At 39.5% G+C, this 27,583-nt stretch overlaps 1 protein-coding gene across 1 annotated transcript; it reads right to left on the bottom strand.

Moving 5' to 3' along the window:
- Positions 1-583: 583 nt before the first annotated feature.
- wnt3 (wingless-type MMTV integration site family, member 3) lies at positions 584-27,583 on the bottom strand. The gene is made up of 4 exons (XM_041973226.1): positions 27,324-27,583; positions 11,283-11,524; positions 8,290-8,555; positions 584-2,186 (listed from the first exon to the last, which is right to left on the bottom strand). The coding sequence occupies exons 1-4, from the start codon at positions 27,401-27,403 to the stop codon at positions 1,707-1,709; spliced, it is 1,068 nt and encodes a 355-aa protein (XP_041829160.1). The 5' UTR covers positions 27,404-27,583; the 3' UTR covers positions 584-1,706.

A 27,583-nucleotide genomic window follows, 5' to 3' on the forward strand; every position in this document is an offset into this window, starting at 1 on the left:
GGCCCAGGTAGGAAGGGGCACAAATGCTAAGCTATGTCACAATGAGAGGACAGCCTATACACTACAGAGTAGCTTGTGCTTTTGTTGTTGTTCTTTATAACTAATAGGAAGCAGGAGGGACTGTCAGAACATGTCATGTGGAAACCTCTCGCAGTTTGTTCCAAGACTGCGAGGAGCCAGCTTGCCATCTGTCCTTTTTTGTTTTCTTTCCATCCTCTTCTGCTTGTCATGGCCAGCCATCGTGCTCATTCATCCAGATCTTGTACTTAAACTTATCAGTTTAAGAAAACTACTTGAACTTAAAGTTTTTCCCCTCCACCTACAAATTACAGCTAAGAAAATCTACTAAGCAGATATTCATGCATCTGCAAAAATACCTGCACTGAACTGCATGTTCTTCCAGTATTTCCAACACTAAAAATTCAGGCATGTTTTGGGGTGTACCGACAAGAATACAAGTTCATAAATCAGGATTCTTAAATACTTCAGCTGAGGGAAAACATGAAGGAATGAAGGAGGGATGTGACAGCCAGTCAGAACCTACTTAACCCTGTGGTCTCCACATGTCATCACATGTCCCGTTTCTTTTCCCTTTTTTTCCCAAACAGAATTAAAAGATTTATTTTTAGACACAAGTCTTAAAGATGAACCTGATGAACACATGGATTACGTTGCCCAGAAGATCAGCATTAAGATTAAACATGCTAAAGCTTGGCTCAAGTATGAATCATAAATGAAAGGGCCGTGTACGATCTGAACTTGCTGAAACTGTCTGTTGTATCACACTTAAATTTATAGGTTGATCATGCAGGGATAAAAGGGTAACAAAGCCGTCATTCATAGTTTGCAATGAAAAAATTTTTACCACCTGGAATCAGCTGAATAGTGCATACATATACATGTGTAGGGTTGTTAGCTAGAGGAATGAGCATGCCCCCTCCTGCATACCTCCAGTCCCAGCCCAGTGGTAATAATTCAGAAATGCAGGGCTATAAAAATCACACTGTACCATATATCTTCCAGGCTTCCCAGTTGACTGGTGCAACAGAGTCAGGAGCAACAGGGAGGATTTGATTAGCTCAGTAGTTTAAGAAAGGCAGGGCTAAGGCTCTTCCAATGCCTGCTGTTTTCAGTTCAGTTCAGTAGTTACAAAATGATGGTTTCCTGGGGGCTGATAATGTCTTCAGTATCATTTCAGACTTAAGTGATGAAGTAGAGGTTGGTTTAGTTGTAAAATAAAGAAAAACCAGCCTGTTTGGCTGGAGAAATGAGGTGTTAGTTAAAAGCTGCTTTTTAAATCTAAAAGCAAAAGAGTCTGTTTTACTGCATTAATCTCACAGGTGAAAAGTGTTACTAAACATGCCACAAATGTTGTGTTGGCATGGAGGGGGGAAATAAATAAAGACACGAGGGTGGGGAGAGGTGTGGGGCTTAGGGAAAGTGGCACATCTCTAGCATCTTCCCATGAGAGTTGACTGACTGTCAGTCTGGTCACATGTGGTGGTGGTAGTGGTTTGGAAGACGGATTTTAGTGCAGGGTTTGTACAAATGAAGTAGTAGGAGAATCCATTTCTGATGTGCCATGGCCCATCTGGACCTGTGCTTATGAGTGAATGATTTGGGTGGGGTGCAGCTTGTGTGCAAGTCTGAGGAATAAGGAAGTCGTGCAGGAAGTTAGGATTTAAAGGTCCAGCAGTCAGTTTGTCTTATTTGCATGTGTGTACATCGTAGACGCGCGTGCACTCCTGACAGCTGACGTAGCAGCACCAGTGGAAGATGCAGTGGCACTTCTCTTTGCGTTTCTCAGTCCGGGTGTTGTGGCCACGGCCACAGCACAGGAGGTCGCAGCCCTCAATGCCGTGCGACGACACGTTGCAGACGCGGTCGCGGGTCCCAAAGGAGCCAGTTTCCGGGTTGGGTTCGCAAAAGTTGGGCGAACCCTCATAGTACACTAGGTCACGCTCGGTGGGGTGCTTGAAGAAGGCGTACTTTACTCGCAGGGTCTCCACCCAGCCTCGGGATTCGCGGTGCTTCTCCACCACCATCTCTGAGGCGCTGTCGTACTTGTCCTTCAGGTAGTCGCCCAGCATGCGGAAGTCTGGCTGCGCCCACCAACATGTCTTCACCTCGCAGCTTCCCGAGAGGCCGTGACATTTGCAGCGCAGGTGCATGTGGTCAAGAATGGTCTGAGAGAGACAGAAGACATTAATTAGGAATATTTAAACAAGAACGAGATGTCAAAAAAACAAAAAGAGAAAATGTTTGAATGTCACTGCAAGAACTGACCATTAAAATACTTTTAATTATTTTTTTTATTGATTCTAAATATCCAGAAACTCCTTTGAAGAAAACAGAGTATAGACTAAAAATGTGATTAGCTCTTGCATATAAGGAGGGACAATACCAAAATTTTTCCAGTAGATATGAAACCATTAGATATAGATATTTTTTGCCACAAAGGACAGTCACGATTGTACAAGTGTGCATTAATATCTTTATTGCAAGGGCAATATGGAATATAAATAAAACTCAAAAGCATCAGTAATTGTAAGAAATGGAAAATAAAAAAATATATAATATGTTAAAGTATTATGATGAGTGTAATAAAACATAGTGAACAATAACCTGCATTAAACCAGTTAATTATCAAACAAAACCTCATCATCACTAACAGTAGCAGCATCATCATGACATCTGATGGGTACCGCACTGTTCCTGGGCTTTTTTATTGTCTAAAACTCTCAGAAGTGAAAACAAATTGCATGTTTTGTATCAGCAGAGTGGTATCTCAATACTAACAAAAGTATCGAATCTGATATTTTGACTCACTGATATCAATTCAAATCAATCGGATTTTTGATATGCCCATCCGTCCCTGCTAACTTAGCACTAGCGTTAGCACCTTTGTCAGCTAGCTAGCAAATTGTTTTGGTTAAATGTAGCAGGACAAATATTAAAAAACCTTAAGTTTTTACTTTCATCTCTTTCATGTAGAGATTTAAATCAGCTGTAAAATTATAAGCTCATTGTGCAAAATTTGCAGGCTGCGATCCAGTTGTTCGTACTAAATCTTTATATTAGTTATGTCATTAAGTAAGGAAAGAAATGTATGAACAACAAATGAAGCATCTCTGGAGAAAATAACTTAATCTCCTGTAAACCTTTGAGCTTTATAACTCTGCAGGTCTTTCACAGTACTTACACAAAAAAGCTGTATAACACACCAAAGAAAAGGCTAAACATAAAAAACAACTAAATATAATCTCTTTAAAGCATCACTTATGAAATTATCTAAATTTTTGCTGATTGCATAGATTTAAAAATCCAGATTTATAGAGTAAAATGAAACTTAAATGTGCAAACCTCTTCTAGACTGATGTACAGTGATAACTTTGATGCTTCTGACAATAAATCCTTTAATATGCTTATTTTGGCAGAAGTTTTGAAGTGGTGAGAGTTTGATTGTGGCCCTCAGGGAGAAAACAAGCTTAGAGATTATCAAAACCACCTTTCAAGGCCTACAGGCAGATAAAAAGTAACACACAAAAGGTAGATTTGGGATGGAATATTTCTTTCAATATGTAAACCGTATTTCTTATAAGGTGCGGCGTAGCCCAGTGGCTAGAGTGGTCGTCTTGTAGCCTGAGGGTTGCTGGTTCAATCCTCTGCCTATCGAGCTCATGTCGGGGTGTCCCTGAGCAAGACACCGAACCCCGAGTTGCTCCTGATTGGTTGTGGTTGCTGCCTTGCATGGCAGCTTCCGCCATCAGTGTGTGAATGTGTGTGTGAATGTGATGTATAATGTAAAGCGCTTTGGGTATCGTTCCAGGTACAGAAAAGAGCTATATAAATACAGACCATTTACCAGAGCTGTGTACTTTGTGATAGTCTCACAAAAAGAGAAATAGATTTTCATCCCCATTTTCCATCTTAGTGCAGTGAATACTTTGCATAAACGCATCCCAGAGAACAGTGGACTTCTACAGAAACCTTATCAGGTAATGTGGTTCTGGCTGACCAAGGTTTGTATATAAAGGACAGTTTGGGCTTTATGTGTGCAGAAGTAAAGATGGCTGCATTTAAGATGGCTGGATAGCACAGTTGGCAGCGTATCCATCTTCTACATATTCCAGTTGGGTCTTAGGCAAGACCCTTAACACTATTTCCTAATCACCTTCAGATGTAAGTCGCTTTGATAAATGCTAAATGGCTGTAGAATAGAAAAAAGACATTGTAAAATAGAATAGAATGTGTCAGCTATAAACGGGATAATGAGAAAACGGGTGAGGTGGTACACCTGAGAAATCATGTTAAAAGGGTTGCTAGCTGCAGATGGACATGATTTTAAATGCAGCGGTATCAATCTGGATGAAACTCCCATGTGCAGCTGAGAACGTCACGTCATTGTGTTTGTTCTCTGATTAATATGAGTCCCAGTTTACTCTTGTCAGATGTTTCAGAATAGATGTGCCATCAGATCCAATAAATTTCTTTTGTATATTTTATTGTTCTTGCAATAAATAAATATACTTCTACTACTGCTTTCATATTTTTACTGCTTCTTTTGCTGGAACAAGGTTTTAAATGAATTGATCCAGTATGTTTAGACATATGCCTTTATCTTTTAAAACACCCAGAATAAGTTCATTGATCAGAAATGAATCCACACAGATGAACACAGAATACATTTGATTTCAGAATCAAAATATCACAACAATAAATGTTTTAACATAAAATTTCAGTTTAGCGATGCACCTGAACCTGAACTTCATTCAACGTTCAGTAAATCGTAACGACTGATGTTTATGATCAGTGTAACGACTCTTCACCTCTCTTGTGAGTTTATCATAGTAATGAGGCTTTTTCATTTCAGCAAGTTTTAGACTTGTTTTAGTGATATACCTGAAAGTGTAGATTTAAACAGCTGTCGGGTGTCCCTAAAATGGCGAAGAAAGCCACTGAAGAATGTCAAAGATCTTTGCGATCTTGCAATGAGAAATATTTACTTTTCAAATTATTGATGATTACCTAACATAATTTGGCCCAGTGTAGTGAGCCATGGCCCATCCTTGTGTAGCTTTTGGTGGATGCTGCTTTTATACCCAATCTTGACACCCTCACCTGTTGCCAGTTAAACTACTGATGGTAGGTTCTTCCACCAAAGTATTGCTTGTATATCATTTGAACTTCCTTTCTTTCTTTGTGTGCCTTTACAACTTATTTAGGGATGTTTCTGGTATCAAAATTTATGTAACCTATATATTTGTTTTTAAACAAAATAAAGTTGGTCATTGAACTTGCTGAAAATGTCGCAGCTTTTTTGGAAGTGGATTCAGTAATTGTGCTAGTTTTATTCAACTTTCAAAGCTAATACTAATAAGCAAGACCTGGTGCAGTTTTATGGTCAGAAATTCACTGGGCACTCCATAAAAGAGACTAATTTAAACACTAAAGACTTCCTGAAAGGGCCAAGAGAAGCACAATCCAATTTTCTGGGAGTTATTGAAGCGTCATGCAGCTGTGAAGCACAGATGTGCTGCTGCTTATTCTCTCTGAAGTTCACAACTTGAGCGAGCTGCCTCAAGCTGTATTGTACCTTTGTGTTTTGATTTTGTTGTGCTTTAATTCAGCAGTTATTTTTAGCTGTTGAATTCCTCCAGCTGGGGCGGAAGTCAGGTGGCAGTGCACTTATAGGGTGAGGAGGGGGAGAAAAGGGGTGAACTAATGACATCACAATGTGAGCTTGTCATGCCAACATAAAGTAACAGGCCCTCGAGGCTAAATAATGGAGCGTGAGAGGGCCAGGTGGAGAGGACAGGAGTCTCCTGACAGAACCACTGTTCACTTAGCTCCTGTGGTCTCTCTGACTGCTCCTGTGTGCTCAGATCAAAGGGTCGTCTTGCTGCCGTGTGGTCCCTCTATTTTCTCCCAGCGGTGACAGCAGCCGGTGATGTTTTAAGTCTGAGCTGATTTCCCTCTTTTCCCCCTCAGCTCACTTCAGTTATTTGACTGTCGGGGAATTTTTCATTGGGATGCAAAGCATGAAAGGTGAGGTGCGGTGTGGGGTGGGGTGTTGTTTGGATGAGTAATTAACCAGTCATTCAAAGCCAAGAGCTCATTTTCAGGCGGAAGCTCAGAAATGTGTGGACAAGTCAAATACCAAATCCTAACCCATCACACGAATGTTTAGTAACTCCAAACTATAATTTTTCCCCAGATAAATCTGTTAATTAAGCAACAATAAGCACATTGTCTATTGTTTACTGTGTCTTCACCTTTTACTGTGCTAAGGATGTCTGAAATGATTCAAATCTGTGTAAAGTGTGACAAAATCAAATTTATAATTCATTTCAATTTTAAAAATTACTTTTTTGAATTTAAGACAATTTTCATAACCGATGCCAAGAATGCATCTTTCAAAAAACTGAGACTGTGGTGTCAAGACTGGAAAGTTGTAGAAAGGTTTGAAATAGAATAATGTCTCAAAGAACTAAGACTGCATCACCGTGTTCAATAAAACAAGTCTGGATGTTTTGAAAATGACACTTAAGTTTGAGGCTTACATCACTTCAAAGTACTTCAAAGGAAATATGATTTATGGACTGAAGAATGTAAACTAAGGTTTTTTAATTATTACATTTCTGTAGGGCATGTAAACATGTTAGCTCCAGTTATTAAAATGATCTAATTACATACAATTTGATGTTTAAGGTCATTTAAAAAGGCTCAGTGAGCTGCCACTCTAAGGAAAGCGTTTCTAAAATTTCACCATGCTGAAACCATTCTAAATGGTCTTAAAATAAATGCATCTTCTTATGAAACATTGAGGGAATTTGGTTCCCAGTTGCCATCACAAAGTGGGAGACAGACTTCAAGTTATAGCCCAAAGTAGTAAATTAGAGAAGTGTAACTTAGTCTACAGAATCTTTGCGTGGTTATAATATAAAAAACATATGAAAACATCTGCAGGTTTTGCCTGAACCTCCACATGGGGTTGTGACGGTGATTTCAACTAATTATTATGTCCCACATACAGTTAAACTGGAAGAAATGAGGGAATTACTAGCAGACAGATAGGTCCCTGCAGGGAATTAAATTATTACTCACGTCTATGGGTCTTAAGACAAAACTGAGGGATTACTTTCTCTTTGTTGTTTTGTTCAGGAATTCTAAATACTATTCCTTGAATGGCAATTGTAGAAAACATAAAAATCTCATCTTTAATAGCACATATTATCAAATGATTTAGATAAATCTCCGTACAAAGAGGCTGAAACTCAGCACTACATTAAAAACAAACTAGCTTCTTTAAGATGGACTCGGACAAAGTGGAAAACTGTCCTGTTTTATGACCTGTTTTTCTTTTTGAAAGTCATGTCTCTTCATTCTTGAACTCAATCTTTCATCGAGCACACACTGAAGTACTTGAAAATTTAACCTTCAGCCATAGAGAAGATGTTACTGTGATATTAAGGGATATTACAAGACTTTAAAACTTTTCTAAAATAAGAAAAGTTCTACAGTAGTAAGTGTTCACTACTAAAAGTTTCTCATTTTTATATTGAACGTCCATCTTAATGAAGTATGGGACCCAGCTTGATCTTTGATGATTGGTGGAAGAACTCTGTTTGGTTCTATGATGTCATGGAGTAGCATGGGGTGGCATTTTGTATGTTTTAATGAAGTAACCAAATATGGTTCTTTATCTGGTAATGGGTTAAAGGGAAGTCAAACCACATGGAGGTGCATCAGTGCACATGATGTGTAATCTGCACATCTGTGAAGGCACAGCTAATGTAAAATGATACAGAAATATTTTGGAACAATATATGCTGCAAGATGATACAAAACCGTGTTTTACGTTTAATACAACAGCATATAACTGAATATATTGTTGCAAAGTTATATAAAACTATTTTGGAACATTTAATAGTGCCACCCAGATGATTTATCAGGGAATTCTTTGCATATTTCAGCAAGACAATGCCAAACCATTTTTACATGTAGTACAACAGCAGGACTCTGCAGACTAAATAAAATTAATTATTCTGTGTTCCAAAAACGACCTGCTTGCAGCCCAAACTGAAAATAACTAGGTAATCTTAGTCTAAAGCTTACTTTCGCTTTTAAAAAGTTTCTTAAAAACATTTCTTGTGTACCATATGTAATCCATGTATACTCAACCAGGTCAGAAAAAGTTTGTCAGGAGGAGAGAAAGTTTTGGGTTTTTATGTGATTAATACAGAGAAATCGGAGCACATCTCTAAAGATCATGATATATATGTTTACCGTGCGCCCTGCCTCGTTGTTGTGTCGATTCATCGCTGAGCGAGCATCTGGACGGTTTTCTCTGGCATCTGCAAACTCCCGGGACACCAGCACCCCAAACTCTGCATCCTCGCTGCAGCCGCCCCACTTCCAGCCCTCCCCAGGAGGCCCCTTGTGGTGGGAGTCACAGCCGCACATGGTGGACGTGCCCTCGGCACAGGAGCGCGTCACCGCGAACGCAACGCCTGCGGAAGCAATGGCGTGGACGAACGCTGACTCTCTGGTTGCTGAAAGACACAGATGAAGACAGACAGGACAGAGGAGTGTGTCAGTCTTGTGTGAAACATGGACAAAGCGCATCTTTACCGCTGCCAACATCCAGACAGATGCATTGAAATGGATACCTCCGGGCAGTAACCTTTTAACACAACATTTCATCTTTGAGAAGGCGTATTTGTGCTCAGGAATTTGCAAATGGAAAACAACTAGAAGCTTACAGAAAAAAACCAAACATACCTCTGCTCTCTTAATAATTTAGTGATATGTGATTTGCAATATTTACTGCATGATCGTGACCAGCTATGAGGAAGAAACTCTGCAGTGACATCAGCCTTTTGTGGTGGTGTCAGGTGGGCCTAACACTCAGTGGGATCTTGGTGACCTGTCATCCCTGAGGTGCGCTGCTTTGCATCTGGATAGTGTTTCAGGAATGTTGTCACCCCCCTTCCTCCCCCCCATTCCTGTTCAGAGCCCAAGGCCCTCTGGTGAAACCTAGCAGTGTGTCTGCCTGTTCCTTTCTTACACTGAGGGATGGAGTTACACCTTCTTTGAAGGCAACAGCTTATTATGTAACCAGACACCATTGTTTCACAATCACAGCACACTTACTGTGGCTCAACCATTACACTCCACTAGTTCTTGTGCAGACAAATGAAAACACACACTCCTGAGTATGGAGATATGTCCTAAAGCAAATGTCTCAAGAGCTTTAAGTGGCCTGAATTTCTGATACACACAGCTGCAACACTGGACTTTAAAAATTTGTGTGAACATGACAAGATAATTGAACTTGAATTTTATCGACCACAGTGGCAACGAAAGCCAGAAAATCCTGGTTGATTCTGCTGCCAAAGAGGCTTTTAAAATCCAATCAGACCACTTTACAAACCACAGACAAAGTTAGCTAATGTTGAGCTAGAGGTTGGCCATGTTTTCCCACCCTCAACATGTCTACAAGCAGGGTTACAAAACAAACACCTTTGGAAAAGAGAGGGCTAATATCAATAACTTATATTGTAAAAGATCAAGAGGATTATGTAATGTGGACAGTGGCCTGAAATACAATTCACAAATTTCAAAAAGAAAACAGAAAACACAACAGCCTTTTAGAGAAGAAAACAAAAAAGACAAAACAAAACTGAAAACATAATTTCAGATCAAACAAGACAGTTAGACAAAAAATATTTATATAGAATTCTGATACTGAATATTTCTGTGTATTCTTTTGTGTTAAAACATTTAAGCACTTTTAATTGTATATAAAAGGAAACTGTTTTGAATCCCAGATGAACCCTTACATGACTGGATGACACAGAGTCCTCAGGTTGGACATCCTTTCTTGCCCTGGCAAGCCCAGTCGGGCCCTCCAAAGCAGGCCCCAGTGAGCCCAGGGCCCCTGGAACTCTGGCTGTTAGCCAAGGCTAGCGCTGCTCCTGCTACCTGCTGGGCCCATCAATCCGCCTTTGTTTCCCTTGTGTCACACTGTGTTATCCACACAAAGGGCCCAGCGACTCGCGCCCCCACAGTCCCGCTCTGCCCAGAGCTGGCATTCCCAAAACTCCCCCTCCTCTCCTTCCAGCCACCCCTCTCCGCCAACACCCTGAGTTGAAATCCCATACACCACCACCCACCTAAACTCCCCCCCATTTCCTCCAGGCATCCACCAACGGCGCCGCCGCAGCCAACATGCAGCTTAAGGTGGCGAGGGCTGGTGGTTGGTAGCTCGGGCTTTTTTCCATTCATCACTCCTAAAGTGACACACTCTTCTTCCTTCCTTCCCTCCTTCCTTTGCTTCCTCATCGCAAAGAGCAGACCCAGGCTAGGTTGGGAGAGATCCCCTTTCAGCCTGTTTTCATGACAGAGTCAAAAGGGCGTGTGAATGGGGTGTCCGTGGGAGCTGGACTGTGTGAGGCGCGGACTGGTCTTCATGCACAGTAGGGGTTGAGCGGAGCCCCCCGGCCCTTTTCTATTGCCTGTAATCTCATTTGGCCTCCCCTCTCCCTTTTATTTGACTGAGGAGCTTGGACTGCTCACACTGCCCATTTCTGCCCAGATTCCTTCCCCTCTGACACACAGGCTAATTCATTTCCAATCAGCAGCTTCAGTCACAACACAGAAGCTTCTACCTTTATAATTAGAGGCTCTGAGGCCTTAAGCAGGACACCTGTGTCTGTTGTTTCCCACTGTCACGTTTTGACATCTCAGTGTGGGGATCTTACACGTCCTGATTGTGCAGCACCTGATGGATGTCTCCAGTACATCAGCTGTGTCTGTCAGGTTTTGTTGATAGATTTACAGCCATGACCTGCTATCATGCCCTAGAGTGTAAACAGGGTCAGGAAAACCGGAGAAAAAGCGTTGACTCTGAAGATGAATGGAATATGGAAGGTAAAGATGAATGGAAGATGAATAATGTGTCAGTGCTTGTACCTGCACTTGTTTCTCACTATTGCCAAGGAAGGTGTCTATTATTGTAATTTGCATAGTTAGTCATTTGTCATCAAAAAGCCCAGAGAGCAGGCAGTGTGAAGCCTAAGGGAAGGAAACCATTAAATGCTGTGTTTTGTAGCAGGTTACTATGTTCTTAGCTATACAAATTACTATATAGATGTGGGTTGCTGGTCAGTTATATTCTATTTTAGATCATTCATCCACAGTATAAGTCTCAGACATGTACTTAATTCAGAGAAAGCAGTTAGATTTATTCCAGACTTTGTTTGATGATAAGAATCTACCTTTATCTAGCACAGGGCCAAATATGGCCAAGTTGTCCTTGATGGTGGTGCAGTTCCATCGACGGCCCCTAAACTGATGCTGGCATTCCTGGATCCCCAGTTTGACACCTTCAGCCACACTGGGCATAATCTCAATGTAGTTGCGACAGAAGCGCAGCTGCTTGGGCACCAAGCCGGGAATAGAGCCGCACAGGATGGGTTGAGAGCCCAGCGATGAGTACTGCTGCCCCAGGGCCAGGGACCTGTATCACAGAGAGAGAGGGGATGGATCATTAAGTGTGATCTGCAGCATAAATCATTCATGGAATTGTTAGCAGACATTGTGAATTAAATCATCTGCTAATTGGGTTGTTTTGAACCCAGCTTTTTTCTGCAGTTTTCTGGGGTCTAAGCAAAAAAGTTGCTGAAGTTTTATTGCTTTTTATATATTTATTCCCACTATTGTTATATTTTTCCTCCCTTGCAAGTGTTAGGTTGGATTATGGTGCAGTTAAATCCATAAGGCTTACATGAAACATGAAAAGGAATGTCAGGCTCTTCTCAGACCTGATATTAACATGCATTCTAGGTGATTTGATCACAAATGGACAGCTGTAACTGTAAATTTAACTGGGATTAAAACGTGACCACTTCTAATTAGATATCACTTTCCTGCTCTGTGTTCAAATATATGTCAGTAAAAAGCAAATGCATTTTTTCTTTATTGTAAAGAGGTATTTATTTCCCCCTCTGCAAGAAGGAAAAATAACAATGTGTTTCTGTGTCTGGTCTATATAAGAAGAATAAATCAAAACAAGCCCGACTAGGTTCATCGTTTGTTGATCCAGTAGGTCAAATGAACAAAATCTTTTACATCATTGCTTTAAAATTTTTATGCAAAAAGATAAAAAAAAAAAAAAAAAATAGGGTGGTCCTTCACTGCTGACACATTTATGTACACTATCATGTGACCACAAGTGTCCTAAACCATCTTCAAATGTGACATTAGGCCATAGGACCTAGAAGTCTCATAAACTGCTTCTTAGTACGTTCCTACCTGTATTTAGCCATGTCTGTTTGTAAATGGAAGAGCCAGGACATAAAGAAGAAATAATAACATGTCTGAACATCGCCTTAAAACACAGAGCCCTAAAACCTGAATAGCTGCACCTATAAGTGGTGTTGTAGTAATCAAGATTTTTCTTTTAGTCACTGGAAACAGCCAGGCCTAAAGCTGAAATGTTTGAATCATTTTAGTCTCTGAACTCAACTTCTTTCCTCCATTGACTTTTTAAATCTACTCATCACAAAGCATCACAAACTGCTGGAATATCACAAAACAAAACCGGGATCATATAGTCATAAATAAACATTTGATATGTCAGTAATTCAATCGATTTATATTAATCTGAAATTTCAGACAGCTGTTTGTCAGTGTTCACTAACTTTATGCTAAAGAGCTCCATATGAATATGTACAAAACTCAGTCTGTTCTTAACATTTGGTAAACATTAGTAGAAGTAAGAGTGATACAAATAATAAATTCCAGATATTTCAACCTAAAAGATAAAAATAAAATGGAAAGAGAAGAAAGCAGCTTAATTTACAATAAAAAATGAAGTGTTGATGATTTACAGTTCAAACTGTTTATCTCACTAGATCCTATATGTTTAGTTCTATATTTGTAGAAAAATATCAAATCAGTTAACATGATTATACCCACAAATCCTCATTCTAATGGTCACCACATACAGTCTGGAAGCCTGTTTAGATATGTAAAGAAACAAACAGACAACACAATCATTCACTCCCTTCAGCTCAAACCCATTTACTTCCTTTAGCATCAAGTTATAGGTGATTCTTTTCTCTTTTTTAGATGAAGGAGTGGACATCTAGTCAACCGAATGCCTTCAGTTGCCCTGTTTGAAAGGCTGAATGAACACTATTCCTCTAAAAGGAGGACAAAACAAGAAAACATGCAAAACCAGCAGATTGATTTGGCAGTTTCTTCATATTTTGCATGCAGGCTGGTTGGACCCTAGTCTCTGCTGCCAGCAGCTACCTTTACAATCACACGACTTTTCTTTTTAAGAGTTTGTATTTATTCCCCTGAACATTGCTGGCATTGGTTGGAATATCTGTAGCCCAGAAAAATAGTAAAATCCTGAAATGATGCAGTGGAATGTCCAGACTGCTTAATAATAATCTGATTTATTGCCCTCTTCTCTTAATTGGCCATTTAGGTATAAACTCTCATGCTGCTGTACTCACAGCATTTAATCTTTGACTAAAAGGTTGCCTGAAAATTGCTTTATGCTGTATAAATTTATATATTCATGACTTATTAAAAATCAAATCAAAATAGAAACAAAGTGGTGATTCAAGACTGGCAGTTGGTGTCTGTGTATGTGTGAATCTGTGCATCCCACACCTACCCAAAATCAGCTGGGCTTGGCTCCAGTCCTGAACATGATAATGTTTTTCACTAATTGATTCGTTTAAAATAATCTGATATATAACTCTACTACTTTGACAAGTTAACTGGATGCTGGAAGTGAACCTGCTTCTCTCAGTAGTTTCTTAATGAAGTTCACAGTAGCAGTGATGTTGACTTCCTGGGAGGCTGTAAAGGCAAACTGATCTACCTGTGAGCATGTAAGTACTTACAGTAATTCACCTTTGACTGTTTTATAAACTGATCTGCTTGATGATGTTTATACCAAGAGCTTGTGTTTATTTTCCCCATTTTTTCCACAGGGGAAAGGTAATAATCCCACTTCAGGGCAGGGATACAGGCTATTAGCACTCTTCAAAGTTTTCCCTACTTGTTAGCATGATTTGCTCATCTTACAGATAACACTCAACAACCTGTCTGCTTGGTTTGCTTAGTTTTAGTCTGAAGTTCTTCCTCATGCAAATTCAGCCATATAACACCTTCTACAGTTCCATTATTAATTTGTGGTTTTACTCTGAAGCTAATGTTTCAACAATAACCATATCAGCAGTTTATCTTGCTGGTGATGAACAAAAATAACACTTGAAGCTATGTGCTTTACCAAAAGTCTCGTGCAGATGTGCCTAGGGATTAATCATGGCATGAGGGAGCCAAGAGCAGTGTGTGATGCCAAAAACCATTATAGTTTCATTCAGGTAATTAATTTTAATTGCTTTGTATTTATCTTGAAATAAAGAGACGGAAAACTTGTTTGCCATGCTCTTGTTTTAACATGCTTTCTGTAATGACAAGCTCAAACAGAACCATAGCAGGTTCTTCCAGCCTTCACTTCTCATGTAGGATGTCAGACTCAAATTTCTTGTTTATTCATTTCTGAGTTTATAGTTTTTATCACCTGATGACATATGCTTGTTTCTGCAGGCTAAACACATGTATGTGATTTGAATGTTCACCCAGGTACGAAATGTAAAGACGTCCGGGCGAACAGCGACGCCGATGAAGAGCAGACGCTTCATCAGTCGATGGAGTCTTGGTGGACTGCGGTGCTGGAGGCCATGAGAGGATAACTGAGGAGCAACAGACGCTGATCAGATCAGAGCGCCACTCTGGATGACCTCAGGACCACCGCAGGGCGCAACCCAATCATAGCAGGCGCTGACTCTGACAGATGAATGCGACATATTGCCCCACCCCAATACAAAAGTCAAGCCACTGAAGTCAATGCGTGCTTTTGCTTTCTACTCTTTGTCAACATCAAAACCCTGCCCCCACCCTGGAAAAGCCTTCTCTCTACCGTGTTTGATCTAAGGTGAGCATTGTTGCAGCAGGCTCACAGGTATCAAGGTTTGCCAGTGGAGCTTACACAGTGAAACATGAGGTTGAGTTGTTTTGCTTTTACAGCTGGTCTAATGAAATACAACAATCTCATTATCAGCTTTTAGCCACTTGTGCGGCTGGCATTAAGTTTCTGACTGACACTGATGCACAACAAACAATTCTTATGTTTCAGCAGGAAATTCTGTCAAACAGTTCCTCAAATACAATAAACTTTTTTAAAATGTCATAATACGTAAGGTTAAACAAGTCTTCTCAATGTGAAAAATTGGAAGTTAAAATGCTGTTTTCTCTCTTTTATCTTCCCATACAGAGTTTTTTAATTTCACGGTGCTCATTAATCTCTATTCAAGTTCTTGCTTTGAGTTTACCCAACCAAAGACAGCCACATTAGCTCATCTGCCAGTCTCAATCCCACAACATCACTGAGTTCAAGTATTGCTGACTTCACTATGTCTGGTGGTTGAGTGACTAAGGACCTTAATTACACTGTCTGGTAGCTTGGTTACTGCCCATTAATTTCTCAGTCATGAGATGGAGCAGAGTGGTTGATGCTTTGCACGGTTCCAACAAGGTGTCACATGAGTGCCAACAACATCAAACAATCTGTCCTTTGCAAGATATCAGTTGATATCTTGATATGTCCCTGTATTCAACCACTGTTCCAACTTTTGCCACCTTTTGGGCAACCTTATGTGATCTTCTTGCCTACAATGACAAATGTTGGCTTAGTTAATGTATTTAAGATTTTTGATGAAATCATTTAGTCAACCGCATGGAACTTAGTGGTGGATGGTTAAACTACAGGCTGTACATCTACCAGCCTATTTGTCTTTGGAAAGGATGTGCTTCACTTGATCTTTCTGAAAAGATCAGATGAAAGGGATATCTCTTTTGGCTAGATGCTAATGAGAGTCTCAACCCTGTGGGTTATGAGATGCATTGTGCAAACAGGCGCTCACAGACTCATGCATGTAGACCACATGTATGCCACACCGATCCTGCCTGCCTTCCCTCACCTCTTGGAAGCCACGAGCAACATGTTTCAACTGAGTGAGGGAGTAACAGGCGCAGAGACCTCCAGAGAGGCAGAATGCTGGGGGAATATGCTGCAGGGGACGAGACAAGCAACAGAGCAATCGAATGGCAGGGCTTGGCGGGTTCATGCCCAGACAAGTCTGTATGGGGCCTCTACTGGCCTTGGGGGGGTTTACAGCTTAGTTGGGGGTTTTCTCAGTATCTAAACTAGGTTGATGTGAAAGTATGATGGACCACTGGAAACCACAGAAATGAAGCAGAGGAAACAAAGAGATTCCACCCCACACCTTGCAGAAGAGCAGAATATCACGCAATCAAGCCACTGTCAACGCATCATTTGATTCAGGACACTCCTATGCTGGGAAAATACTGCAACTAGCTTCTGTTTGGTTAGAAAAATGAGGTGTCAGGGGTTAATCTTCTGCATCTCTCAGGTCTTAGTTTGAGTCTGAGTGAGCAAAAATCCAGTCAAAGGGCAGGACAAGCACTCATGTACTGTCAGGAATATGTTGCACTGTCTGTTGTGTGAGGTCTGAGGTCTGTTTCAGAGGGGTTAGTGTTTATCCCCTCTGTTTGCAGATAAGCTTTCTTTCTGTGACAGCCTTTTGTAAATCCAGGGGCATCAAAGTACCAAGTGATACAATGAACCACTTGAGCTAAACATGGCATTTGACTCCACTGCCTTTAGAGGAATAGCTTGCAGAAGTTCATGATCAGAACCCATACACAAGTATAAGTAATTAAATGCATGGAGTTTTTTTAACTAAGTGCCTCTACTTGTGTGTTACCAAATTAGACGCTAATGTAGCTGTTAGAGCTTGTGTTCGCATGTTATTTTTATAATATTTTTCTCTAAATTAAGATTTCTAAAATATGAAATGAAGATCAAGCAAACAGAATGCAAATAGAACTGAATCACAGATAAACATGGCAAAATGATCATATTCGGAATGTAGAAATGTAAAAATTTGCTGCTTTTTCTTTGTGCGTTTGTGCCGTTTTAGCACAAGTTTTAAAACTGATTTAGACTCATGAATCACAGCATTCTCTACCATATCTTTGCTCCAGTCCAACACCTTGTAGTAGTAATACAATAAATATGTAAATACATAAATAACACAAAACAAATTGCTCTGGGTTATATATTTCCTCACATCTATATTTATCTCATGACATGAATAAAAATGTCACCAATATTTCAACATTGAATATGAAATTATGTTTATAAAAAAATCACTATAAAAGGCTTTAAATTGTTTATATAACAGAAGTAGTTTCTTTTTTTTTTTTTACGTCAAAGTGAGGCAGCAAATCTGAAATGTTGCTTTCAAAAGCCGTAAAAGGCGAAAAGCAAGTAAGCCATGTTTCCAGCAAATGTTTTGAAGTAATACGTAAGGCTGCTTAGTGTTGCCAGATGGTGGTGGTTTAGGCCAAGCAATTTATATTTATATATCAGGTGCAATTCACAGACTAATTACCATCAAGGTAATTAGGGGGCATCAAAAAGCACTGGCAACAATCACCTAAAGACTTTTACCTTTTTATGCACTATTAGAAGGATTTTTTTGTCATTATTTTACTATTCCATTCATTGTCTATAATTTGCATAGTCCTAATGTAAATGAAAAATAGTGGCTGGTGCAGTTACATATTTATATTTTATTGTTGAAAACTGTCTTATTGTCCCTGTTACTGGATCACAAGAACTGCTAACACAACATGGACCACACTCTGGGCTATATTATCTGTTCAGCAGAGAAAATGTGACCACATACATTTTAATCATATTTTGTACTTTGTTAATTCCTCTCCACATTTGACCCATCACTAGTTTCCTAGAGAGCAGTGCACAGCTTCAGCAGGGAACCTGGGTCCTTCAGACCCTAGTCCATCTCTGTATTCACTAGAATACCACCCCCTGTAATGGAATCTTGAATCTACTCCTTGTTTATTGAGGTCAGAAATAAGGATTGGATGTAGATTATTTTAGGTTTTCTTGGTGTATTTCAACAATTTTGTGACAGCAGAAGACAATATGATGGGAGGAAATGATGGGATGGGTACAGCCTCCATGTACACCTCAACATTACGTTATGCCCTCAAATAGCTGACAGGGGTGTAATTGTCTGCCCGAAGGCTGATTAAATGACAGGGAGCATGTCTCATGATTGTCACATTCCACTCAGTTGCAGGTTTTGGCTCTTGGTGGCAGACGGGAGGAATGACTAGAGACCAGGTAGCTGTAGAGATCCACATGACAGGATGCTCCTTACTAAAGCTATTGGGAGAGCAGGATGCGGTTAATAACTGACCAGGTGGGGAGATGTTTGTTGTGATATATCCAGAAACCAGAAAACAAGCTTTGTAGCTTGATACCCAACATCTAATCCAGGGTTAGGTAAGTTGGGTCTTAGAGAGCTGCAGTCTACAAGTTTTAGAAGTTTCCCTGCTCTAACTCACCTGATTCAAACTGAATGGATCAAACAGCTTATCAAGTTCTGCTCAGTGACTCATTCAAATAAATCAGGTTTGTTGAAACTGAGAAACATCTAAAACTTACGGGACTGCGGCTCTCAAAGCCCGAACTTGCCTACCCCTGGTCTAAAATTCATGCTTTTGTTTTTATTCAGTCTTTATTTAACATTCAGAACATGCAAATTGAATCCTGAGCTGTGTGGTACTGTGTGGTTACTGGTTGTATTACATCCAGTGTTGCTGGCAGATCAATACAGTCGTTTACAAATTTGCAATTAGTGCAACAGCCCTAATTTTTTAAAAAAATCACACCTTTGAAATACTAAGAATGTTTTTTGTCATCAATTGATTCTTGCACCTATCTTTTAGCAGGTAAGTGCAAAATACAAATGATTTAGTTATTGAATCTGAATCTTATATTTTCTGTGTTTATGTAAATATGTAGTCTAACAAATGCTTATAAACCACTCAGTCAAACATGAATCTTTAAAACAGACATCAAATTTTTGAAGTGATGTTTTTAGAATCACAACAAAAATAAGCAGAGTTCTTTGCTCTGAGATGCTGGGGTGGATTTTCATTTTAAACTGTGGCTGACAGATTAGTTTCAGTGAACTGCAGTAGGAGAGCAAACAGAACTTGGGTTGTATTTATCAAACCAAAATGCGTTATTGTAAAATCATAAATGCACATTGCTTACAAAGTACTTCAGTCACTTTCCAGCTTTGAACTAAGTTAAATTTAAAGGGTGTGCTTGTCCTGTCCTGCAGGGCAGATGTGGGGGAAGGACAGAGTCATTCATAAATCCTGGCTGATTCTCAGTGCTTTGTGTCTGTGGCTCTGCACAAAATCACTCTATCCATACACCAATTGTCCACTGACTAGTTACCCTTATAATTACAGTTCTCTCAATAAAAATGTGTTAACCCTGATCATGCAGTCATGGCCCCTCATAGTTTTAACTGACTGTGTGAAACTGCAGCATATACCAGCCTCTACAGGATTTGCAAAATACGTAGTGTTTTTATTTATTTATTTTTTTTCCATTTTTACAACATTTTTCTTGCCGAAGCACCTAAAATGTATTTCAAATATTATTTACTATAATAACATGGATTCTGATTTTACAACATTCTTGACTCATAGATCTTATACTCATGGGGAACATGGTGTCATGCAGTATTGCAGTGACTTCTCTAGCTTAACCACTCTAATGTCAGTGTATCTTTTAAAGTATGTATTTATTCTGTCTTTATAGTAGTTTTTTAGCTCTGAAACCCGAGTTTAATGTTTCATTGTCTTAATCTGTTCTTCTTTTCCTTCTGTTTTGTGAATAACTATGACTGTATCTTGAATCTTGAATTCTATATTCAATAATCCCACTAGGAGAGTTTGATTCAATGAAGCTGCAAATTACTGTTCAAACAGCAAGCAGGAAAACTATAAATAAAAAATTTTAAACTATCCTGATTCTTTCAGCATCTACAGTCGATCTGGGTGTTATAAGCTCCATCATTGATTTATCTTGTCTGTTGTCCCAAAAGAACACTGGGATAAGTGTTGAGAATGGGTCTAGGTTGTAATTTTAGACAGCAGATGCTTCACATTTCTCTTCTTCTTCGTTATGTCGAGCAGGGTAGACAAATCTATGGGGCATTGCTGCTGTTTGATATCATCCAGGTCATTTTGCCTCAGCTACATCTACATGTTTAATCAGAAACATGGAATGATGATGTATTTATATCGTACAACCTAGAGGTGTGTGATTAGTCAAAGTAGCATTAAATTACATCATTACATATTAGTTTTGCTCGTCCGAAAATTAATGCATCTACTTTCTAATTGCAAAATTCATCAGCACTTTAAACAAGCCGACCGACTTTTACAGATTCTGACATACAGGAAAGATGCATTTATGTGATAAAGGCAGAATTGTTCATTGAGGGACACAGCCAGGTGGCTTGGTTTGCTAGTTTGAGTCTATTTGCATTGTTTCAGTGTTGTGGGCTTGAGTGGGATTTGCTTCATCTGCTTAAAAATAAAAACATCAAAAACATTTTAAGGGTGTAACTCCACAAATTATGCCATTTCTCAGTCAGAAGCATAAATGAGCACATACACACCTCTACACAACTGATAAACTGATTTGTTTTTATTGCTTCACCCCACAGTGCTGTCAGCTGATGTCCACAAAATTTCTGCTCAAAGGTTTTTGCCCAAAAACATGGCAAATTCAGAAAAATGAGAAGAAACTAGTGAAGTACCAACAACAGACAATATATCTGCAGATAAATGAACCTCCACACACTTTTACTGGGTCTTAAGACATGGCTGCAAGGGATTACATTTGTATGAGATGTGTGTTTTCTGCTTAGTGGGCATTTAAAGCTACAGCTAAATGTGCTTTGAAAGGATTCAGCCTGTACAAACAGATTTGACACTGGCGTCAGATTGGATAAAAAGCCGTGGTATTTCATTGTATTTGCCCATAGCAATTATTGATGATGGGTGCCAGTTGCTATGAGCCATTTCTGAATAAGTTAACTCCGTTCTTTAAAGAGATATTAATAATGTTGGCTTATGCTGGGTTTGTGCCTGAAGCTTTGAATTCCAAGTGTGTTCTTCTGCGGGATCCAGGGATCCTGAAAGACTTCTGCAGTAACAGATTGCAGAGCAATGTTTGCATTAAACTCTAATCCACCTCCAGTTTACCTCTATATGTTGATGCCGCAGCTCAACTTGTCAGATTTGCCCAGAGGACGTCATGTTGCAGAGCAGCACCGTGCATTGAAAACACTGCCGTCAGAATCTCACATGGAAATCCCAAAGCGGAATCCATATAGAGATAAAGACTCAAAAGAGAGTAAGTGGGACAAGTAAAGTTGGCGGCTTTGCCCGAGGATGGGACTTTTCCTGGTGGAGGCTGGAATGTGTCTGTGTTTTGTTGTCTTCTTTCTCTTTGGCACACTTTTGATTTGTGGTCCAACAGCTCCTGGCTGATCAGATAAAATATGACAGGACCCTAGAAAAATGTTCCAACCTGCTCTTTCTCTTTACCTTCTTTCCCTCCCCTTCTCTCCGCACTCTCTGCAAAGAGTTGGGACAAGAAGCCCCTACAGTCACAAGTTTGCAGACGTGAGCGGGGAGACTGAGCAGGGTGTAAACTTGTGAACCTGCCTGTCAGGAGAATGAGAGCAGCAGCAGCTTTGAACAGAAGTGCACCGGAGATTACAAGGGACTGACAAATGCACATCAGAATGGAAACTTTCTGTCTGCAGGTGGACACAGCAGAGACTGAACTGCTGTCTTGAAAAGACAGAGCTTGTCTGAGTGAGTCTTTTGGGACTGAAAGAACCACAACTCAAACAATGCATTGTTCTACGCCTCTGTTCTTAAAAAGCAGCTTGGTGGTGTTGCTGCTCATCTCGTCAGCGTCAGTGCACCCCATGCAAATCAGAACATCTCTTTTGTGGAAACTTCTAACTAGATATAAAGTCTATAAGTAATTAAAAAGCTCATTTATGCTGATGTTCTTGTGGTTGGTTTGTTGGGGAAAATGACAAAAAGAGAAACTTCATTGCCAGTTTGCACAATGGGTTAAAGTAGGAGTGTCAAACCTATGGCCTGGGGGCCAAAACCGGCCTACTAGAGGGTTCAGTCTGGCCTGTACGAAGAATTTGGTAAATGTGAAAATGACATAAAAAACATTAGGTTAAATTTTTTTTAATAAGTATACCTGCAATTCCTAATTTGTCCATATGAGGTTTATTTTAATATTTGGATATAAAACATTTCCAAGGCAGGGGAATAACTTGTTATTAATTTTAATATCTTACTTAATAGATCGCAGTTCAGTTTGTATCATGAGGTGAGTCAGTTCAAGTCAGGATTACTACACAGATGTGGAATTGGTCACATATGTACATTAAAATAACTTCTTGCTTTGAAAAGTTACTTGAATCATAATGTGAAAAAATATTAGATAGATCCCAGATTTCCTCTGGGATTAATAAAGTGTTTTTTATTTCATAGTAAGTTGTAATGCAGGTGTAAATGATCAACTGAGGAAAAATATTATTAAAAATGTGCTTATGCTTCTCAAGAAATTTCAGGTTCATCATGTTTTCTAAGAAGATCCCCAAAGTGAGGCCTCTCCCAAGTTGGAAGTGATCAAATTTTCCTTATCGATTTGAATCCGGATCCGTGATTTATTTTATCATTGATAGTAGAGACACGCAATCCTGGATTACTTTCTTTATCTATACATCTTGTCTAAATAGTTCTAAACTTTCTTACAGTAGGAGCCACCTGAGTTCATTTGTGGCTAGCTCTGTGCTGGGGCTTTAAATGTTGCACAATTTGCTAAACGAGATGGACAAACCTCCTATAAAACAGAGTGATTAAACAATAGGTTCAGTCAGAGGCTCCTGCAGGATACATGACAACACCAGTAGTCTTATGCAGTTACCATTTTTATGAATATTATTTAATTTACTTATATTAACACAATATTTCTTATTAGTTCATTTATACTGCACAATTAAAATTCCTTTTGGGGATTCTTTATTATTATTATTATTATTATTATTTTACTTATACAGGGTTAACTCATTGAGACTTGGGGTCTCATTTCAAAGAGTGACCTGTCCTCAAATACACAGAATACAAGTAGCTATAAACATATAATACAATAGACACATAACATTTGTATAAAAGTGTTTAATAAACTGGATTTAAAATTAAAGTAATATTAAGTTTCATTTGATTTTTCTTTTTTATATATATATATATAAATTCATGTTTTAGTTTAAAAAATAGGCAGTTTTATTCTACAAATTTTGTTCAACTTCTCAGAAATATGAATTGATTTAAGTGTTATTAAGTCACAATTAATGGTAAAATTTTGTCATCTGTACTTGAAAAGTTTACCAAAAGCGTCTGTGTTAAACTATTTGCAGCACCTGTTTTTCTTCTATGTAAGCTTGATCCCATCTAACTGAGGGATATTGAATCATGGTCTTCTCTTCTTTCCTCAGTGGATCTGTTAGTTTGGTTGACCTGGTCAGCGACCTGAGGGCTTCACCTGAATACAAGGTGTACGGGTGTGATCAGCACATCTTCTCACTGACCCCTGCGTGTCAGAGAAATTGCTTTCTGCTAATAATTAACTCTGTAACACCCCATACAGGTGAGATCAGCCAGGTAATAAAGATTTTAAATAATGCGTGTGTGCGCGCGCCGCCACACGTGTCCTCTGATTATGTCTTTCGCCCCTGGCCGTTGCCGTTTTCCCTTTGAGGAACTGTCTCGACCTGTGTTTTAGTGCGGCTAATAGCTGTGCACTGGAGGACTTTGTCATTTCCTACAAGAGCACGCTGCATGTCCTTTGATGGTGGGTGAAGATTAGGACTCGCCTTCACTGCTTTGAAATACCACTCTCCTTTGAACCTCTCACCTAGTTTGGGTTTGACTGGATAACCAACGAGAAGAGAGGCTAGTGTTGGGTGAGACATGTTTTTCTTGAATATCAGTTTAACTCAAGAAAAGTTTATTTAGAGTAAATGGTAACATAAAAACCGAGCAGTATGTACTTGCTTTAGAGTGTTTTGGTATTGTTTTAGGAAATATATCATCTATATGTTCTCAGCATCTCTGTGGAATTGTTTCTTTTCAGCTTCTGCCCAAATTTGACCCCCAGTCTGGCCCAACGGCAGCTCTCTGCCATTCATTATGGAATCCTAAAGTTTTTCCCAATTACATTCTTTTGGTCTTCCCTCCTCTTTTTTTCCACACTATTGAGAATAATACCTGAACATCCTTGATCTTTTCAGATGAAATAGCAGACGGAGGATTTTCTCGCCGTAAGTGAGTGATCCCTTTGCCAGTTTTGGGGGTTTTGGGATTGAGGACGAGTGAGGCAGGGGGTGTCATAGTCAGATAATGACATTCCTGAGACCCGGAGATGGACTCTAGAGCCCTGTTTAAACCACTCAGGTTGAACTGGAAAGGTCTGTGCCTGGTCTGGGCTGTTTGGTGTGTAGCTTTGTGTAAGACTGATGTTGCTGAGGCTCCAGCAAATGCAGTTTCAGTCAAGAAGCAGCTTTAGAAAAGGCCCAATTTTCAGTAATTAAGTAGCATCTTAAATACTCAGAGCTTAATTATCTATATTATTACTATTTGTTTACTATTGAGTTTGTACTGATTGAATATTAACTCTTACTGTTTTGTATTTCATCAAATGGAAAATATTTAACATAGATTGAAGATAAAAAAAAAGTCCATTTGTACCTCTTTTCTACATCTTCCTTCTTCATCCTACCTGCTCTCTGTTTTTATTTCTTGTTCCTTACATTAAACAGTCTGAATTTAAGGTCGTTTTCTGATTAAATAAGCACCAACACATTTTAAAATCTACATACATTATCTCTGCTTTCTTGTGATGATTTAACAGCCATGATAAAAAAAAAAGGATTAAGAAAATAACGTTTATTGGATTAAAGCATAATATGATGTGACAGAGTAAAACCAATTATTGCCGATGATGCGTGATGGATGGTATTGGAGTAAATTTCAGCAGCTAATTCTTTGCTGAAAGTGACTTTCATCATTCACTTCTAACCATCACTGTTTATGCAAGCAGTGCAAACCTGCTGACAGAGTGGCTTAAGCTGTTCCGAAAATAGATGACGAAACAGTGAGCCACAAAAGCTAAATACAATATTACTAGCGATATGTTGAATAAAGGCAGCGTGTTATGTCATAGTCTTCAAATTCATGCCTTAAAACAGATATTTTCTTTACTTCAGACCTCACAGAGAGGGTGGCGGTGTCAGAAAATTGGATAGGATGTGTGGAATATCTTGGGTCACTTCATAGGTTTTAGTTGTGAATTCTCTCAGTCTTCAATTTTAACCCACGGTGCTTTTTTCTGCACTTTTCCTAACATTCTTGCATCTTCAAAAAGCACTTTACAGCTCTGCCTTTCCTCTCCAAACCCACCTGATTAGCTTGCTTTTTTAAATTTTTTTTTATTTCTCCTACACCTCATCTCCCTCCCTGCATATGTGCATATCACTGGAGTTATTTATGCTCAGTTTTCTTTTCAACACCCCATCTTGTCAAAGCGAGGCTGCCAGGCACTGAGAAGCCAAAACTACTCTTCCCCTCCAGTCCTGTCCCGCCTTGGCTTGGAGAATTTATGGCTAAGTCATCGCCCCTGAGACAGAAGCTGAGTAGGGCCTTTCGGAGCCCTTGCTGAAACTCGGCACCCTCTTGTTCGACGCACCACCTACATTTTGTCTCCTTTTACTCTTCCTCAGTACTGAGGGGGTGATGCCACTGACAGCACATCTGCCCAGTCACCTGAAGCCACGGCCCCATGTTTCATCTTGACATCTCCCCAGTAACCCCTACACTTCAAAATTTGTTACCCAAATCAAAGGTAGCCCGCATTGTTAAGGTTCGAACATTATACTAGTGTCATGTAAGCTCCTTGAACAGCTGCAGGTAATTCACATGGAGAGAATCCCAAGCTCTTTGTCACTGTATGGCTCTTGCTGAAGCCAGGAGAGGGTGTTAAGTCCTCTTTGCCATTAACACTTCAGCCCTGTGGCCTGTGTGCTTGGCAGCTGTCTGCTCTGTAAATGAAACCAGAAGATGTTCGCGGTTTGGACGGCACTATGATGGGACCACATGCTAGTTGGGCTACTAAAGTGCAGTAGCTCTGACATGTATTGTATTGTGTGCCAAAAGAGCTTTGTCATACGCCTACGCAAATATGTCCAAAATAGAAGCTTTATGTTACAAAAGAAGATCAGGAGCCATGAGGTCAGCTGCATGTAGCCGAATCTGTAATGAGATAAACCTCTTAATTTCAGTTGGTAGTGCCAAAAGCAATCTTGGATAATTTAACAAAGAGTTAAAAAAAAAAAAAAAAACCCTGCGGCACATAAACATATTGTCTCCTGACAAATCCGTGGTGGAGGGGGTGAATTGTAAAACAAATGAAGAGCAAAATATGCTGAAGTGATTTTCAAAAGTGGATGGTTTTAGGTACAGCTGCAAACCCCCACAGTGGATCACACATTTGTCATATTTTTTAAGATTGTGTCAAACTGTCATTGCTTAAAAGAAATTAGAGGTCAAGCATCCAGACTGACTTCATGTCTGAAGGGGGGGTCTGAACATGGAACTGTGAGACACAATAGCAAAAAAAATGATGCCAATATGAGTGTTTTAATTATTGTACTTATGAAGACTCTGAAATTCTAATATTGCTTTTTAAAGAAAAGAGAAAAAAAATTATCTTTCGGAATTTTTTCTGGCTTTCTTTAATAACATCTTGTCATTGTCTTTGGGCAAAAAGAACAATTTATATAACAGAAGAAGCTCGCTGGCTTTAACTCCTGAGTGCTGATGATTCACAGCAACACAGTGACGCTTTGCTGATGTTTTTGTTTTGTTTAAAAAATGTTTCAGGTCCCAAACTAAAAATTCACCCTCTGTGCATCACAGCATACTCCAATGTGATAAATGGACCTGAGTGTAGAGGGGAAAAGAACGGCGAGCCTTTTCCATTACACTAGTATTTGAGGTTAAGATTCTTTGGACTGGGCCGGAGAACATTTTTCCACGCAGTCAACTGAAAGTGCCTCTCAGAAAATGATCATTTGACCAAAAACAAAAAAAAAAAAACCAAACCAAAACAAAAAAAACTATGTGGCTACAGGGTCTGATGCTGAAACTGGATTTGTACTCACCACCAGATGGGATAGCCTCCAAGCACCCGTGAGCTGGACAACCACACACACATCAAATATCCAATCAGATACAAATCCATGAGGTAAGCCTTGCAGTGTGTGAGAGTGTGAATGGATCAATACATAGAACTTCCAGGAGGCAGTGAAGCAGAGTTTCCAGGAAAGAGAAGCTTTAGGGGCAGCTTGACTGTTGAATGAGGGGGGAAAATTAAAATGATATTTAAGAAGAAAAAAAAAAGGATCTTCCTCCTGTTTTCCCC

The sequence above is a fragment of the Melanotaenia boesemani genome, chromosome 21, assembly GCF_017639745.1.
Source record: "Melanotaenia boesemani isolate fMelBoe1 chromosome 21, fMelBoe1.pri, whole genome shotgun sequence".
Classification (NCBI taxonomy): domain Eukaryota; kingdom Metazoa; phylum Chordata; class Actinopteri; order Atheriniformes; family Melanotaeniidae; genus Melanotaenia; species Melanotaenia boesemani.

What these genes read in the sequence shown, in the direction of transcription:
- wnt3 (XM_041973226.1), bottom strand. Translation starts at nt 27,403, where the DNA reads ATGGATTTGTATCTGATTGGATATTTGATGTGTGTGTGGTTGTCCAGC. An exon ending in TGGCCCTGTGCTAGATAAAG is followed by an intron (nt 8,556 to 11,282) that starts GTAGATTCTTAT and finishes TGTGTCTTTCAG; the next exon opens with CAACCAGAGAGTCAGCGTTC. An exon ending in ACAACGAGGCAGGGCGCACG is followed by an intron (nt 2,187 to 8,289) that starts GTAAACATATAT and finishes TGTCTCTCTCAG; the next exon opens with ACCATTCTTGACCACATGCA.